General features: G+C 39.8%; 1 protein-coding gene across 6 annotated transcripts in view; it reads right to left on the bottom strand.

Annotated features, from left to right (window-relative positions):
• Window positions 1-409: 409 nt before the first annotated feature.
• The window catches only part of fmnl2a (formin-like 2a), a 59,814-nt gene continuing 41,255 nt past the window's right edge, over window positions 410-18,968 (bottom strand). Inside the window, exons 10-27 of one of the 6 annotated variants that reach the window (XM_038720388.1) lie at window positions 18,717-18,791; window positions 13,141-13,251; window positions 12,747-12,896; window positions 12,340-12,441; window positions 11,708-12,026; window positions 11,386-11,571; window positions 9,216-9,340; window positions 8,915-9,114; window positions 8,460-8,694; window positions 8,235-8,303; window positions 8,072-8,152; window positions 7,257-7,386; window positions 6,969-7,132; window positions 6,738-6,839; window positions 6,002-6,097; window positions 5,442-5,565; window positions 4,268-4,387; window positions 410-2,325 (exon numbers count right to left, since the gene is read on the bottom strand). In XM_038720388.1, the coding sequence (XP_038576316.1) occupies window positions 4,296-4,387; window positions 5,442-5,565; window positions 6,002-6,097; window positions 6,738-6,839; window positions 6,969-7,132; window positions 7,257-7,386; window positions 8,072-8,152; window positions 8,235-8,303; window positions 8,460-8,694; window positions 8,915-9,114; window positions 9,216-9,340; window positions 11,386-11,571; window positions 11,708-12,026; window positions 12,340-12,441; window positions 12,747-12,896; window positions 13,141-13,251; window positions 18,717-18,791 (2,361 nt within the window). In that variant the 3' untranslated portion in view covers window positions 410-2,325; window positions 4,268-4,295. Of the gene's footprint in view, window positions 2,866-3,626; window positions 4,388-5,441; window positions 5,566-6,001; window positions 6,098-6,737; window positions 6,840-6,968; window positions 7,133-7,256; window positions 7,387-8,071; window positions 8,153-8,234; window positions 8,304-8,459; window positions 8,695-8,914; window positions 9,115-9,215; window positions 9,341-11,385; window positions 11,572-11,707; window positions 12,027-12,339; window positions 12,442-12,746; window positions 12,897-13,140; window positions 13,252-18,716; window positions 18,792-18,968 lie in introns of those variants that run through there. The other 5 variants (XM_038720386.1, XM_038720389.1, XM_038720384.1 and 2 more) reach the window with 5 other exon arrangements.

Below are 18,968 nucleotides of genomic sequence, written 5' to 3'. Positions count from 1 at the left end.
GTCTTGAACGCATTTATATCAAGGGTAGCCTAAATATTACCTCAGTCTAACAATAAAATTCAACAGTACCACAAACTGCAGCCTCCAGAATGACCATACAGTTGGATAAACACCTTTCTATCACAGTAGAAAAAGGTAGAATTTATTGCACACTTGCAGATAGAATTAAAGTACTGCTCTTCATGTGACAAGTCAATAAATGCTGAGAGTCTTGCATATCATCGATGAATTGATTTATTTGTTTTTTCTCCCCATACAATTGACTTTTGTCCTCCAGAAGCTGTAGTCAGAAAAACTGAATAGGACTCCGTGTAGTTATTGTCCAAAGTAAGGATGTAATGTGTTGAAAGACCTCGTCAATTGTACTACCATTACACCCGATTTAAAAAAAAGAAAACAAATCTCAAGGTTCTATATTCAATGTAAATAGTTTATTTGATCATATTCGTTGGAAATCTCATAACACCTAATTTTTTAAAAAGTTTGTTATTTTGTAATAAGCACAAACTGCCTAAAATACATTTCTGGTGAAAGTAAAAAAACAAAAAAAAAACATGCCAGTATTATCCAGTTAGAGAAATGTTGCTATTACACACAGTGAAGTTGACAGAAAAAGGAGATGATCGGCAGCATGTGCTTCAGTGGAGATAATTACAGGAGGGTGCATCACTAAGCAACAAAACCAGCTAATCACAGGTCAAATTAATAGAAACTAGTTTTATTAGATACATTGTGTATGAATTTCAATCTGTTCAAATGTACCAACTCTTGCGAAACATGTTGCACGTTTTCGTAGCTGGCTTTGACGCACCTGTGACACACCCACAAGTCTCCTGCATGACTGAGACTACTGTAGATTCTGGCTGCATTTGGCTTCATTAAATATACAAAAATGGAAACAAACTATAAGTTAAAATAACATTCAAGTTGTATAGCACAAGGCAATGAAAACTTTTGTTTAAACAATATGTACAATATTAACCATCTGGTAATGTGAATTAAGAAAAAGAAGAAAACATGGTTTGTAGCAAAATATCTGTACATTTAGGAAACGTGTTTTAGCATGTTTTTGATGATGAACATGTTTTTAATGATCATGGACACGTATTACATGAAAGCATGAGCTTAAAGGAATCCTTTCAGTGGTTAAATACTATACATTAAAATTACAATAAAATGAGTAGACACAGTAAACCTGGAATTTATAATCTGTAAAAAAAAAAAAAAAAAAAAAAGGTTATATCCAGTTTTAACAATGAGATCATCCAGTAGGGTTCAGCATCTTTTGTGCTGTTGCTACATTTTGTCGAAAATTTTATTTTATGTTGTGTTTACAGGCTCGTTTCCCCCCTGTCGGCCTCAACTTGTTCCCTGAAACCAGAGAAATCGCTGTGCTGCTACAGAAATGCAACATTTAAAATGGACGGTACAGTTTTGAGGCTTGCTCTGTTAAGCGTAGTAACTTATGAAAGAGAAGTCATTGTAGGCTAGAGAGGCCTGATGTAGGCTATATAATTCGCATTAGCCTCTTGTTTGGAAATGAATTACTGTTTTTTATGTCTTTTCTGTTCATTCTTCATCATCCTTTTACTTTAGTACAAATATAGAGTTTGAATTATTTCCTGATCAACTTTTTTGTGCCTTATCATCAGCCCTTTTTGTTGAAAAGAGCACCGGAATGTACTGTAATACTACGGTTATCAAACAGATGCAATATTTGAAACAGCTGAAGGGAAATCATCCCATACATTCTACATTTTCCAAGGAAGCATCTCTTCACGTGGCTCTCAAGGCTCACCGCAAGTCCAGTTTTACACATCTTAAAATTAAAGCCAGATCAAGTTGTATTGCTTGAAGTGGGGAGTATTTAAAAACAGTCATCAGACAAACAGAAGACGGCGTGACATCCCCTCAAAATTATGTTCAGGCACTTGGCTTGTCTAAGGTTTCTGAATCAACCTTTCAGACACTTTAAATTCAGTCCCATACATGTCCCAGTCCTTCATAGTGAAATGCTGCTACTATCCCACAGACATGGCATAACGTGTATTCTTATGTAATATATATACATACTCATCTCTATGGTCGCTACAATACACTCGCCGTTTTTCACTTATCGTCCTTCACTCTGCGTCCAACATCCTGTGTTTTCCTCTATTGACGTTACACATCCTCACCATCTTTCCCCCACCCCAGCACATTCACTGTTCCCTCGTCACATGACCACTTCGCCGCTATTCACCGGCCGCAGGTTCTGATCGTCAAAGCGTCTCCGGACACTTCTTCGCACAGCGTCTGCCCGCCTGTAAGGCTGATTCCTCAAATCTGAGAGGGAAGAAAGGGGATTGGATGGCGGGGTTGGGGGAGGGTGAAGAAAAGAGCTGTCAGTCATCTTGTCAAGGTGTTTTGATGAGCCCATATGCTCAAGAGTGCTGGCAGCCTGTCTTTCAAAGCAGCATGAGTTCTACACACAAAGCCTTGGGGGTCAGCTGTCTCTGGGTGTTACAACTGAGACAGGCCACAGGGGTTTGACTTGTAGGCTTCTCCCAGAAATGTAGAAAACCCCTTGCATGTGCATCTTCCCCGTAAAAAGGGCGGGTAATAACTCAAAAGAGTGACTATTTTTTTTATCATCAGATATCACATTTACTGTTCTGTAGGAGATAATAATTAGGAGAACCTAAATGGACAGGTAGGTCAACACTGAGCAGACCCTAAATGAAAATAAGGTAAAACAGGAAGGGAGGTAATAAAGAGATGCTTGCCAGGTTTGGGACACATCCACCACTACAGAGGTGCTACTGGAGGAGTTCCTTACCCTCGAGTAGACATTGGGAAATTTAGTAATATTATTCTTCTTTAGGGCTAGATGAAGAGAAGACAAAATGAAGGTTAAAAATGGAGGAGGCAGCGGCTGACCAGAGCAGGTCAGCCCAACATGTTCACACTGGCGTTCACTAAGAGATCTCTGCAAAGCAAAGTGGCAGCAGGCTGCATGGGGAAAAGGCCAGAGAAGGCTAAGGGTGTGAGAGGGGACAGAGCTGGAGAATGTTAACTGGTTCAACTGGCAGGGAGGAGGATGGCATGGAGGATCAAAGCTTCTGTAGCTTCCCTCTTCTGTGTTATAAACTCAGTCTGCTTTGCAGAGTGGCTACCAGCAGGACAGAGAAGAGCCCGTTTCAAACTTCTAGTACAGAGCAACTGTGAACTGAGATAAGTAAATATAGTTCCAGGACACAGCAGGATTGTTGCGTTCATAAGCGTCTTCACCAAAAACCAAACCAAAGCATGTGTGCAGCCAGGGAAACACTGATTACCACTGATTTTATATCCACAAAGCAGGTGTAAATCAAGTGAAGCAACCTGGGTGCGTGTTAGTAGCAGACAGACAGACTGCTGCAATGTAAATGATTACTTCTATGTGGACATTGTGCAGAAGATTAGTCAGCCTGTCAGATAACAGAAAGTCATGTGACAGAGAGTTGACCAGTCAGCAGGCGGCAGGAGCAAGCACAGCATATAGCTAACTGGTAGAGCAGAGATGCATTGTAGGAAAGCGGCAGGGACAAAGCAATCGGCATGCATGAAGCTGTAAGAGCAGCAGTAATGATATTTGACAATGAACACACAAACAATCATTTTTTTAATTAAAACACTGATTGAAAGACACAAAAGCAAGTTATAATGCCACAGGCACTTACACAATCATGACGTTAGTCATACCTGCCATGTAGATGATGACTGAAGCTCGTATACTACTGTATATCACAACATGGGACTGTAACATGTTAGGTGCTACTGACCACACCGTATCATTCAATTAGAATAAAATCAGTGATGAACCCGAAAGTATTCCACAAGTCAGTGTTTGTTTTCAATCTGTCACCACTAGATGGCAGCTCACAGCTTCACTTTTCACTTGATGAGTACACTTTTCACCAATTTTCATCTCCTGCCAGTACAGATACGAGTGTGACCTTGGAGACAGTTTCCTCTGTGACATTATGGTTTGCCATGGTTGATAAAATGATGATGATAAACGGGTGTGTCACACTTCATGCAGGTGGGCAGAGAAAACCGTTAAACCCAATACCAAAGTCATGCTCAGGAGGGAGAAAACACGTGAACACACAGCAAACACACACAGTCAGGCACATGTGTGTGTGTCTCAGGTCTGAGAGTTGAGTGTGATGGTTAAGGTGTGAAGAGGCATGCAAGAATGGAGGAGAGAAAGACATAAAAGAAGAGAACGTTTTGTTCCAGCAACCTTAGAGAAGAGCGACAGTTCTATAAGCTTAGTAATGGTACTCGTCATTGAGGGCGGGCTCGCAGAAGAACCGAGAGCCACGCTTGGCTGTGCGGGCGGTAAAGGGCACGGTCTTCAGCACTGCATTGAGAACAACAAGAACAACAGCCAGGACAAGACAAGACAAACACAATATGAGAAAGCAGACTCACAGGGGTTTAGCACTTGTTAGCACTAAGCAAATACCCAACAACAGCATCAAGGGGGGAGGTGGGGGTAAGCTCTACTGAAGACAAAAACTTAATTATTCCAAGCTTGCCTAGTTTTACCATTACCCTCTTTCTGGCTTTGTTTGTTAGAATATAGTAAAGTTATGTTGTTACAGATGTTGCTTGTAATTTCTGTACAGAAATGCTCAAACTAGTGTTGACGTCAACAGTGTCCCCGTTACATAGTTTACCCACTAGAGAGTGCAGCTGTAAAAGGTTACACTTGGTCACAAGACTTAAAAAAAAAAAAAACAAACATTCATGAGAACCCACTCAAGATTGTGTGTATGTTATCTTTTTATGTTTTAAAAATAACCAATATCAGCCGACATATTGTTTTTTAAACTCCCCAATATTGATATTCGGCATAACAAATCGTGTATTAGTCAGGCTGTAGTAGCTAAGATATATGTATGTAGTGGAGTAAAAATGCAATATATTTTTATAAAGTAGCATTAAATTAAAATATAATGTACTATATAAAGTATATGCTCTAAACTTAACCACAGTACTTGATTAAATTTGCTTAGATAAATTCCACCACTGCCCTTTGAGAGTTTAATCGCACTTCTAGTATCTATCTAGTAGCTATTCTCTTCTGATTAATTTATATTCTGTCTTCATACAGCTGGTGTTACAAAGCAATGACAAAGCAGATAAGATAAGCAATGATTATCAGACATGTTTGAGCTCAACGTCACTGGATTAGCTAGACTGTCAGTGCATGTTTGTACTTGGTAGGTTATACCTTTGGTTCTCAAACATCTGAAAGCTGAATTTTTAAAGAGCCAAAGTCATTGTGTTAGTTGGTTTAGAATCCCTTTGTTAATGACTAAATGTATAGCATCAGAGGGGAACTTCATGCAGAGCGCCCTTTATATATGTGTGTGTGGCAAGAGACTGCAACCAGGCCCAGGTAACGTTACCCGTGATGATGTCCTCAATTGCTCCATCTTTGCCTTCATAGACGTGGCGGCTGTCTTTCACCTGTTTCCTCCTGAGTTCCTGGATTAGCTCTTGCTGCTGCCGCTTGTTCTTATGAGATGGAGACTGAGGACGACACACACACACACCCACCCACCAAGAAATTTTTTAACATCTAATAAGTGTTACTCAGTCATGCGTACGTTTTAATCTACATTTATTTTAGCTCAAACAGGCTCCACACATCTCTTTACTCAGTAAATCTGTGCAATGTGTGAGTTAATTGAACCATTTAGGAAGTATAAATGCTGATCCTGAGTCATAGTGAAGTGGCTCAGCAGGGTGTTCAACTGTAGAAGCAGATGTAACTACACCCGGCAGGCAGTCAACTAATCCTTTGATCAGCAGTCTGGAGGAAGGGAGGATGAAGCAGAAGGGGAGGAAGTGGAACCGGCTTACCTTCTGGTCGTCATATTCCAGTGTAGTCTCCTGCCCTAGAAAGCAGGCGGGAGGGTATAGAGTGAGAGAGTGGATGAGGAAAAAAAGAGGAGGGGTGACTTACTTTCTGGTCTTCCTCCATCATGGCCTCCTGTTCGAGAAGTTTCTCCATCATAATCTGCTCCTGTCTCTTCTTCTGCTCGTTGTCCTCCTCTGCTTGCTGAGGAGATTACATATGCATAAACATTTAAACAAAGTTACAAAGTGTTTAAATACTGCAGTTTACCAAAGAGAGCTGTGGTGTTGTCAAGATATATCGAAATACTTATTTTAAAAACGTTCACTAGTTTCTGTGCTACTGTAGTACATAAGTCTTAAACTGTGGTCATGTATATATAATCTTTAAATGAGTGTTGGTATACAAGGAAACACTGTGCTGTAGCGATAACACCAGATGTAGTAACATATTGTACATATTTCAAACGTATCGTTGTATCCCCACACATGCTGTTGTGACTTAAACAGGATCTCCACAGTCTGTTTACAGGAGTACTATTGCATATTTGGGGTGTGGAGAAAGGTGAAGTTACCAGACCTCGGTAGATCGCTCCTCATCTCTGCATCTCAGCTTGAGGCTATTAGCATGGTCGAGTTGCATTGTGTGTAATGTAGGCGGCAGGTTTTGACGAGGAACAAGAATGTGGGGAATTGTGGCGATATCTCTGGTTCTACTTAATTGATATTGATACATAATGAGTTCGATTCAAAATTAATGCAAGTGCACTATATCAGTGGAGAACTCTTTCTCTTTCTCCAACAAACTGGCTGGCGAGGTGTAATTTTTTGACTTTCCAACTCACCCTGTAAGCCCTCACAAATCGCACAAACACAGGGAAGAAGACGGAGGGCGGTGTTGTTTTGGAGTTTTCCCCAAAGAACTTCACCGCCTCATCAAAGGCATCCTTTCAAACACAGACAGCAGACTTAGAAAACATTTTGGTGACTTCATAAAAAACCCTGTCACCTTCAACAGAGTTTTAAAAAATAATAAGGCACTAAAGCATTTACAAAGCAAGGTGTGCTCACGTTACCTGTGCAATCTTAGCGTCATCCTGCAACTTCTTCAGCTTGCTCTCATTATGCGCGATGAAGTCTTTGAGCATGGTGTTGTGGCCGTGCATGCTGTACTCTCTTTTGGTCAGCTCCATGCCTCTGTTCAGCTCCTTAACATCCAGCAGGACGTTGTCCAACGACACTGTTAACATGAGCAGACATATCAGTGCACATGCAAATCCCACACTGAACTTTAAGGAGCCAAACAACAACACGTGGCACAGCAAATTAACTTAAAACCAACACATGTGCACTGTACGACTCACCTGCTGCAGCCTTCTCCACATAGTGCAGCTCGTTGTAGAAGAGAGAAACTTGCGCATATTTCTCCTTTACCACATTGGCTATGTAGTGTAACAACGTCATCTTACGGTCCGTCGACTTGGTATCAAGTAGCTGTAAATAAAAATGTAAATAAAAGAGGGCCTTTAGAAAACATGTGAAAAGAAGAAGTAGAAACAGGGTCTGAATGAGTTTTTTTTTCTGACCTGCCAGTTTGGCAGGTTACTGAACATTTCTCCTGGCCTGCCACTTCATGTTTTTTGTCTGTCATTTAGGAAATCATTGTATAACAATTCAGAAATGTAAACAGTCAGTGGTACCTGACAGCAGAAATATGGAATATAGCATACATAACCTTAATCACTAATTATTCCTAACTTAATTTTATTTAAGTAATTGCTAATTAATTGTTTCTTGTGCAATTATTGTATATTTATTTACACTGTGCAATTCATCCATCTTTGAAAGACATACATTATATATATATATATATATATATATATGTGTGTGTGTGTGTGTGTGTGTGTGCGTGTTTATATGCATGTGTATATTTAGTATAATGCTATTGTACATGTTGAATCTTGAGCTGCTGCTGATTTTCCCAGTGTGGGATCAATAACGTTTATCTTATTTTAAGAATTGCTTAAATACAGTAAATTTTTTAATATAGAAAAACCAATTTGCATTTTGTGGCAGGTGACCTGAAAGTTTTACTTGCTACAGCCAACATTTACCCTGTACTAATGCTAATGTCATTCCCTGAGTAGAAGGCTTTAAAAAGCAGAAGCAGTAAACTTACCAAGTCTAAACTTTGCAGCTTGAATCCGTACACCGCTCCTCTTTTGCTGCTGTTCATGTAGTTTCCAAGTGCCAAGATAATCTGACCGACAAATAAGAGTGTGAAAAAGGAAGCCATGCATTAATTTAACATTATGTTCAGTGCAGGCAAATGATTTACTTACCTCTAGAATTTTCTTAAGCTTCTGTGATGACTTGATGGACACAGATGCTGCGATGACTGCATGAAGTTGCTGTGGGGAAACGGTGAGGACGACAGAGAATATGTCAAATTCAGTGCAACACTGTCCCTTTCTATGGTAGCAACATCACATATACACAGTTTCGGTCTCAATATATATATAACAATATAATATTGCATCCCACACAAAAGAGATCCCAGTTCTCACCGGCGTGAGCATCTGCACGCTTTCATAGAAGTTGCCGATGAAGGCCATGATGGTCATCTTCTGCATGAGTCGCTCGATTTTACTGAACTGCATCATGAAGCGGTCCTCATCTGTCAGGCTCTCCAGTGGCTTGCGCTCCTTCTCAAACTGACGCATGGTTTTAATCTCATTCTCTGTGGGCTGGAAGCGCATCAGACACTCCACAAAGTCAACCGGCAGAGTTCGTAGGTCAAATCTGAAAGACACAGGAGGGAACAGACATAAAATAAAAACAATCATACATTCACTTGTAAATTGCAGATAAAAGCATTAATTCGAAACTGAATTTTTAATGAAACACTTGTCTGGTGTTCATCAAATGTCAGCATGCAGTACACTCAAAACAATGTCTCATTCAGGAAAAGTACTACATGCGGAGAAAGCACGCAAGAACACCAGAAGTATTGGGGTCTTACATCTGAATGGCCTTGCAGATCTCCTCAGGAGTCTTGCCCACTTTCCTCAGTGTGATGGCCAGGTTCTTCGCTCTGTTGGAGTCCAGTAGCGTCACCTTGTTGGGCCCCTTGTGGCTGACCTGCCTGCTCATGGTGAGGTCGATTGCCGGGCCCTGGGCTTTCGTCTTGAACATCTCCTCGAACTCGTCCACATTCAGGTCCTTAAAGAGATGGGACAACAGAAAATCAGTTAATGTTACGTTTTCGTAAAAATCAGGCCAGAAATGGACGTAACACTTGCTAACAGCGAGAAGACTCTCACCTCAAGTATCCGCTCATCATCAATCTCATTGAAGACAGTCCCGTTGATCTGGTTTGGTTTCAGGGCTACCCAGTTGAAGACAGGCATGCGGAACTTTGTCTTGATGGGTTTCTTGATCTTAACGGCTACACGGAACACAGAAGAGTTAGCACAGCGTACCTGTATACTATCAGAGTGCACACACATACATTCGCACCCGTGCAGGTGAAAGGGTAGACAGGTATCTGGGATTGGTGACACACATGGATATGGCTGTATTATCTCTAGAAACGCACAATCCTTCTTCAAATTGATCACTTTTTAAAACTTATTTTGTCAGAATGTTTCCTTCCTTTAAAGTACACAACATACGACACTTGGTCCTTCTTTAGCAGAGTGAATCCTATTAGCCTCTGACTAGAATAAGGCCAAAGGGTATACCTGTACAGTAAATGGGGCACAGGGGGAGGATTTCCTGCTTGGCCCGGTGACACACACAGATTATGGCTATTTGTGGCCACCTGGGCTGATTCAGTGAGGCTGAGCATGGAGGTGGCGCCCTGCTTTGCCGCACAGACAAGGTGTCCGCAGGGGCAGAAAGATAAGGCAGGAAAGGTAAACAGCATTCCAGCTCTGCATAATGCATATCACTTTCTGTCATCTGCCAGCCACAGCAAGTCACTGTGTCTCAGCATGCAACCGACACTTTGAGATGTGGTGATACTCAATTCGTACAAACACACCCACACACACACACAATAACAAAGCTACAAGAAGGTGTAAGGGTAAACCATGCAGAATTTTGAAATTTGGTATTTTCTTTATTGTTTAAAATCTTCAGTGCTTCAGAGAAAGTCTCACTGCAAGAGGAAAAACAGGAGAATGAGAGAAAGAATTTACATGTTTTTGGAATATGTGGTTTTATATGTTGCAGGGCTCATGTTTGTTAAAAGTGGCAAAAAGAAATGAAAGGGGAAATTATGTAAATTACAAAAATGGGACTTTTTCCTGTGTTTTCTACCGGGATTCAGAAAGTGAAAATACCATTTTCAAAACTTGTGATAAAGGGAACAGTAAGGGGGGACAAAACACCAAACACGGCAAGCAAAACCTACAGAAAAGTTTGATGGGTCCCTCTGGTTGGCAGAAAAAGAAACAATTCAAAGACAAATCATGAAGAAACTGAGTTAGTGAGAAAGCTTGCACATGTACATCTCAAACACTCGGCACGGTAAAGGGTCTATGCTTTTAAGATAAAACCTTCCACACTAAATTGATTGGCTGTATTTTCAAGCTTCTCAGGGAAGCGGTTTCTTCACCTACCCCTTTAAAAGTTTAGCTCACACATGCATACATACCCAGGAAATTACACCCGCATCATACATACAGTGAACTGTACACATTCAGGTATAGGTTGATCTGGTTACAGAAAAGGCTATCGCATGAGGGTCTGGCCTTGTTACTTATCAATCCTAATCATGTGAGTTTGGTAGGTCGACTCAACCCTGATGGAAAACCACAGTTCAAACTGTCTTTAAAGATATAGATAATTTACAGCATTTGGCAAGATATAAACTGTAATTGCTGTTGTTCAAATCTAAAATATTTTAAAACTTTAACATTACATTATAATATTCCATCAGTCCAATTATCATTTAGCAATACTGTTCTGGTACACCTTTGAAAAACACACAAATACAGACTAGACTATCTCAGCAACAAGCCATAGCCAATCAGTGGCTAACTCAACACTGTACATCACACTCATGCAGCTGCTTCACAGTAAAAGCCCTTCAGCAGCGCCTCTTGCTCGAGCCAATGCTTTCATCACATTCCCAGCAACTGGAAGACTTTTACTGTGAAGTTGTTGCAGTTGGTGTTAAGGTGGCATTAACATTAAATGTTGGCAGTGGAGGAAAGTAGCTGGAGTGCAGCAGGATTTTCTTATAGCTCTGAAAAAACAAGCAAAGCTGCAGCAGGAGCTACTGGCAGTATGATTATCTGTGGTACCAATACTGCAGCTCTTAATGACGTGTTTATTGTGGAAAGTAATACTGTAACGTCCTAATATGTGTATAAAAAGTACCACAATATAGACGTCATTATAGGATCATTATTTCATCACATATTACATCACTCATAAACCCAAACATGCTTCGGTGTGTGTATTTGTTCGATCAGATGACCTTACCTGCTAACCCAGAGTTCATGATGACAGTGGGCGTCCCACAGCCGGGCAGTGGTGGGGCTGCAGGAGGAGGCGGAGGTGGCATTGGTGCTGAGGCTGGCCCTGGGGGAGGAGGCGGCGGTGGAGGGGGAGGCGGTGGAGGAGGGGGAGCTGCTGCTGCAGGAATGGCCAATGATGGGCCGTTTGACACTGTGAGAGAGGAGAGATGGTATGGTAAACAACCATCAGACAATGTGTTTATATCATCTCCCTGTCTTCTCTCCTCTTTCTGCATTTCATGATTTACAACTTATAAGCTAATAAACTGGACTAATATTAAACCTACATGTGCCGTTCACCGGCAGTGGAGGGGGTGGGGGAGGTGGTGGTGGAGCGAGGCTGCCCGTTCCAACTCCCATATGGTTTGGACTAAAAGTTGTACCGTTTCCTCCCATCAAGGAACCCGGCAAGCCCTCCACACCGAAGGGTGGCGAGGGCAGGATGGAGATGTCTCCGTCTCCCCTCTTGTGAATCTTGATGGTGCCTTGTTTCTCCAGTTCATGGATCTTCTTCTCCAGGTTGCTCTGTCGTTGGATGGCCTCGTCCTTCTCCTTCAACATCTGCCGCAGTGAGTGTACCTGCGCGCTCGTGTCTTTGTAGACTTCCTGTGTGGGAGGGATGATTTATAAAAATGTAAGAGGAACCATGGAGATAATAAAGAGCTTTCCAAAGTTTGGCAGCAGAAAAAAACTATATGAAGTACTAATTTAAAGTAAATAATTACTTAGTAATTTCCTATTACAAAAAGTACACTCACTGACTTCTGTGGTACTGTTGTAAATATGTACTGTGGTGATGTGAATATCCGTTGTTCTTCCATGAAACACTTATAATATTACACTTAATGCCATTGGTACAAATATATGAATGAAAAATAAATGTGCGGTTTATGTAATGCAGAATGTGTGGGTGTCTGACCCTGATGGATTCAAGGTCCTTGTTCCTTTGCATCAGCTGCTTCTCCAGCTCCACGATCTTTGACATGGCCTCGTTCTCCATGTCCTGCAGCTTCTCTGTCATCTATAAAAACAATAGCCAGGAGGAAAAGGTCACACAGTGACTTTAACGCATTGCCATGACAACATCCAACTCTATACTGATATATATATATATATATATATATTATATATATATGCCAACAAAGATATATAGCAGGACACTGATGTGAAGGATTTAACATATATATTTTTAGGAAAGCATGACATCATAATAAATCCCATGTTAAGAGGGCACAATACATAGCCTTATGTGAGAGAAGACAAACGAGACTAAGGAGTCCGTTGTGAGGATTTTTTAGAGTATAATCAACTATCAAGGTCTCTCACATGCGACATGTTCTCCTCCAGCTCCTCCACTCGCTCCAGGGCAGCATTTTTGGTCTCCGCATCCTCCAGAAGGGCTCCCACGTCAAACACATTATCCAAGTAGGCCTGGATCTGAACCTGCAGCTTATCGCTCTCCGTATGCTTAAGTTTCTGGAAAACATGCCGACAAAAAGAGACATCGTGATGATAGGAGCGAGGCAGTTAGGGAGTGAGAAGGTCAAGGTATTTATTTCTTCAATTCACTTTTTTTGAATGGAAAAGACATTGACTGCTTTTCTGTGGTTGCTGTCTCGGGGGTGCTGTAATTTCAACAAATGCTCTGGACTGAGGTGAATATTAAGAGCGGCGGTGTTCAGTCTGGGCATTTTTCCTGCAGCATTATGTCTCAACTCACGTCTAAGTAGTCGTCCAGACACAGCTTGGTGAAGTCGAACTGTAGATGAACCCTGAAGTTCATGTCCTCCACCGAGTGCACAACTATGTTGATGAACTGCATACAGGCCACCTGGGGAATAAAACCAGAAAAAAATACAGTAAGTGAATGAGGATGCAACACATTAAAAGTAGACTTCATCAATGTTTTTAAACACTGCATATAATATACTCCATGATATACAAACAAACAAAGCAAGATAAAAATCTGTTAACAGACATTTTTACAACAGGCTAGAGATTTTTGTACAACAGCCGGTAACAGCAGGCGCTTGGTTTTGGTGGTTTCAAGCTCATTGTCACATCACATTTCCTTTTAATATGGCTTCCACTGAAATTGTGTGTATCAATTGTTGTGCTTTCTTGGCTGGCAGAGTAGCTTATCTGGCAGATTAAAAGGATCCGGGAAAGAATAAACAAATTAACAAAATCAGCCAGTTCAACTCCACCACACAGACACAAACAGATCAAGACGGATCTCCTCACGGTGTCACACACACTTCTCCTCAGCCTGACACTGGCTAAATGAACTTCCAGTAAGAAGCTCTGTTGTCTCGGAGCAACATGGCAGCTTTGACAAATTCTGTTTACTTTAGTGCTGCTGTCACATGACGGCCTGCCGAATGACCGTGAGCGGATATTTTTCGTATTGAAGGCCTAATCAAACACAGCTTCTGTTGGTTTTCACTCACACAGGATAAAATCATGTCAAAGTTGGCCCTTTCTTCACAGGGTCTTTTATTCTTATCTGCAAAGGATGGAAATGACAGAGTTGGCAAGGGTTTCTTGCTTAGTGCCACACCAGTTTGATGTACTGCATCCACACATCTGTAGTTTTTTTATAGTAGTTAAAAAAAAATAATGCCTTACATAAGTGTTGTAGTCAAGACCGCCCAAACTGAGACCAAGTCAAGATTGTGATGCCCTGTGGGTATATGAGTGGGTGTGGTCTCTCTCTCACTCTCTCTCCCCCCCCCCCTCTCTCTTGTAGCTCAAGAGCTGATTGTGTTAACTGAAAACACCTGGGCCCTGTGTCTTAAGGGTAGGCTATTTGTAACCTTGCTCTCTCATTCTGCAGGTAGCTGCTGTTGAGGCCAGGTCAGACCTCCCTGGTTTCCCCTTTAGTTTGGGCTATTGCTATGTGGTATTTATCTTGTTTTTGCATATTACAACACCTTCACACATACATTCATGCACCCATCATCCTGCACAGACTACATACCTCATACTTTAATTATGTTAATTTGAAGTAACTATTGATTTGGCTTATTTTCGTTAAATAAACATTTGTTGTGGCCTTTTGAGCCAGGTCATAACAAGATCAAGACCAGAGTTTATCGAGACCGAGACAAGACCAAGACTTATATTAGATATTTACACATCTACTTTGTTATACCCCAAAGCAATTCAAAATGTACATCAATTATTTAATCAGGGAAAAAATAAATAAATAAATAAATAAACAATAGGAAAGAATAAATTATAAATTTCAGCAGCTCAGAAAAAAATGAAGTAATAATAACACAATGAACCTGAAGATAATTACTAGCCCCAAAAACACTCGGACATTATTCACCCCCTTCTTCATCCCTGTAACCATTGAAAACCATATATTTATACCTGATTTTAAACTGATTTATGTTTGGACATTGCTTTAGTTCCTCATTAAGACTGTTCCATAGCTTTACTCCAGAGCTTGAAATACAAAGACTTTTCCTGGTTGTTCGTATCCTCGGTGTTTTGTTTTGAAGTTGTGTGTCCCCCTTAAATTATAAACTTCTTCTCTCTCCCTGAATAATATTTGAATATTTCTCAGCAATAGATTATTTTTGGCTTTAAACAGTATTTGGGCTGATTGATACTTCACAAGATCTGTGAATTTTAATAAGTTTGACTGTAAGAATAATGAGTGAGTGTGATCCCTATACCCAGCATTGTGAATAATTCTTATTGCTCTTTTTTGGAGAACAGATGAACTTTTGTAGTTGTGTCCCCAAATCTCAGCACAGTATATAAATTATGGTAAAACTAGTGAACAGTACAACATGTGGAGTGATTCTTGCTCCAGAACCTGCTTTGCTTTGTTTAATACTGCAATTGATCTTGATAGTTTGGATTGTACATGATTAATGTGTGATTTCCAACTGATTCTGTCATCTATAATCACCCCAAGAAATGTATTTTCATGAACTCTATCAATTATAACCCCATCTATTTTTATGTTCACCTGAATATTCATATTGCATTTCCCAAATTACATTATTTTAGTTTTATTTAAATTTAATGATAATTTATTTCTAACAAACCATATTTTTAATTTGTTCATTTCTTTAGTGACATCCTTCACTATTTGCTGTAGGTTTTCACCTGAACAGAATATATTTGTATCATCTGCAAATAACACCATCTTCAACAACTTAGATACTGAACATATGTCATTAATATACAAAATAAACAGTTTTGGTCCCACCACTGACCTCTGGGCGACACCACAAGCAATGTCCAAACTTACTGACCTGGAGCTTCCCAACTTCACAAACTGTTGTCTCTTACTAAGATAACTCCTCACCCAGTCTAATACTAACCCCCTGATACCATACCTTTCCAGTTTATTTATGAGTATGTCATGGTTAATTGTATCAAAAGCTTTTTTGAGATCAACAAATACCCCCATTACATAATTTTTTTGATCTATGGCATTTGTGATTTCCTCAATTGCTTCTATTATTGCCATCGATGTAGATCTGTTTAATCTGAATCCATATTGACGGTCAGTGAGTAATTGATGTTTATCCAAGAATGTATCTAATCTGTTGTTAAAGACTTTTTCAATAATTTTGGAGAATTGTGGAAGTAAGGAGACAGGTCTGTAGTTTGTGAAGTGGTGTTTGCTCCAATTTTTATACAAAGGTATGACTTTGGCTATTTTCATTTTGTTTGGAAATGAACCTGTTTGAAATGATAAATTAAATATATATGTTAATGGTTTTGAGATCCCCTCAATTACTTTTCTCACTATGGTCAAGTCAATGTCATTGTAATCGGTAGACTTTTTGTTCTTGCATTTGCTCACAATTTCCAATATTTCTTTCTCATCCACTGGCTTGAGAAATATAGAGCTTTGATTTCTCTCTATTAATTTATTACAGTGATCTTCAGATGTCCTAGGATCAGGGATTTTTCCAGCTAGGTCAGGTCCCACATTTACAAAGAACTGATTAAAACTGTTAGCCACATCATTCATATTGTAATTTTCCTTATCCTTATCAATAAAATACTTAGGATAACCTATCTGTCTAGGACTATTTCTTATAATACTATTCATTATATCCCATATTCCTTTAATATTGTTTATCTAATTTATTTTGTTCTTATAATACTCCTTCTTGCAGGCCCTTATAATTTGAGTTAACTTATTTTTATATTTTTTATATTTGTTTTCTGTCTCTATGGTTCCCCGTCTTATGAATTCCCTATACAGTGTATTTTTCTTTTTACATGCGTTCTATATTCCCTTTGTGATCAATGGGCAATTTGTATATCTTTTAATTTTCTGCTATATTCTTTTATTGGACAATTTTTGACATATAAATATTTAAAAAGTTCTAAGAATATGTCATATGCCTTATTAATGTCTTTTTCCTGATATATCCCTGTGCCAGCAGATCTTTTTTCAGTTTGTTAATAGATTTCTCTGACCTCACTCTTCTAAATTCGGTTTGCTTGTCGGACTTATTAATCCTATATTTGCAATCATAAACTGTAAAAACTGGCAGGTGGTCACTGATATAAATAATTAATAAACCATTCACTTTTATTTAGTAAAAAATATTGTCAATTAGGGTGGCACAATGAGATGTAATTCTACTGGGTCTGGTTATTACCGGAAATAGACTCATGCTATGCATTGTATGAATAAATTCATCAGTAATTTTATGTTTATTATGATTCATTAGGATTTATTAGGATACTTTCCGAAAGTACCGGGTACTTTGGTGGGCGGGGCTTACCTTGCAGTGAATTTCTGAATGGGCGAGTAGAGGCTACTGGCTTTAACTGGAGAATGACGGCTGTTTTATCTGTGTTGGAGTTATTTTAAGAACTTGGTGGTTTTATCCAGTTTGTTATCCACACATGTCTCGCGGATGTCCGCCTGAGATCGTATGTCGGCATTGAATTTATAGCTGGGAAACAGCAGCCAGCGTTCAGCAGTGTGTTTACAGCGAGCAGCTGATGGAGTTACGCTAAATACTGGGTCAGAAGTTGTTGTTTTAAGTTTTCATCAGTCAGGAAGTTTCTATAAGGAGACGAACTCGGTCTCCTCCTCTCCAAAACAAGGGGACCAGCTGATTACAGCAGGCTCGTTAAACATCCCGTTCCTCCGACGCAGGCAGACACAGACATGAGCTGCCAGCTGATCTGCAGCTCTTGTTGGCTGGAAATGTTGTAATAACCTTCCAAACTGTCGCAATTTTATTTTTGTGCTGCTTTCTCTGTACTGGAGTTATTTTAAGAACTTTATGGCTCTATCCACTTTGGTATTAAATGTGTAACGAACTTTATCGCTTGCCTCCTCATTATACTCCCCCACAAAAAAGCTGCTTTAATGTTCAAGCTAAGCCTATAGTTTTTCATTATATTCAAGTAAAATCTGATGTTCATTTATAAATGTTGCTCATGGATAGTGGTTACAAATAATGATGCCTGTGCGCTGTGTACAGCCTACGTCAGCTGGTTAATTTGCCTAATCTTCGCAGGTCTTTAGACCATGGTGGAAACGCACACAACAGTGGGCTGAAGGAACCTTTTACTTAAAAGTCCCAGGTACTTTTGGTCGAAAACCGCCTATACAAACACTAAGAGCTGAAATCAACGTAAGCATCTTTATTCAACACTCCTTTTCCATGCTGACCATCGCGGGGAGGGTGGACGGTTGTTACGGAAACAACACATTTTTAATTAGGGTTACTGGTTGCATATGAAGCAATAAGTTTTACATCCAATGAAAGTTAGGATATTAACAAATAAATCAGACAACGCAAAAGCAATTTATTGATATTCCCAAAGTTATGGTCTTGACATAAAATCCCAAGTCTTCAATGTCCCAGACCGAGACAAGACCAAGTACAAATGCGGTCAAAAGAGTGCGTATCTTCAAAATGGAAGCAAAATTGGTCCCTTTCTTGAGTTATTTATTAGTTTGGACAAACATATGAGGACACATGTGCAGCAGTGTTAATAATATTCTAGACATCTATATTTCTAACCAGCTGAGAACTATGATTCATGTTGTTATTTCATCACATCTGGACCTTTGCAGCTCCATGTGCACCTGTCTAACTTGGAGGTTGCAGTTAGGCCTACTCTGCCTCTAAACCTTTGATAGCAATGAGAGAGAAACAGCATTCACCCAGAGCTTCTTCAGCTCAAACAGCTCCACCAGCTGTGGGTGTGCCTGGTGATGTAGGATTTTCTAGGGATTGCAGTGCGATCAATAAGTCATTAGGAGTCTGTGTGTGTGTGTGTGTGTACACATACCATGAAGTCAATGTTGTTATCCTCATTCTTGAAATACTCCATTAGCCTCTCAAACCGCTGTGTCTCCATACACACCTGCAAAAACAAACCGCATCTCACTTATTGTGTTTAGTGGTGTTTAGGTGTACAGAGCGACACACAGTGATTTATGCAGTCAATCTGTGATTTGCATAAATGATACCAACTCCTCATAATACACACAAATCATAAATAATAATAATAATAATCTTTATTTGTAGAGCACTTATCAAA

Source organism: Micropterus salmoides, unplaced genomic scaffold (genome assembly GCF_014851395.1).
Source record: "Micropterus salmoides isolate LMB-PRFRI ecotype aquatic unplaced genomic scaffold, ASM1485139v1 Ms_hic_scaffold_15, whole genome shotgun sequence".
NCBI classification, from domain to species: domain Eukaryota; kingdom Metazoa; phylum Chordata; class Actinopteri; order Centrarchiformes; family Centrarchidae; genus Micropterus; species Micropterus salmoides.
This window is presented reverse-complemented; position numbering and strand designations above follow the sequence as displayed.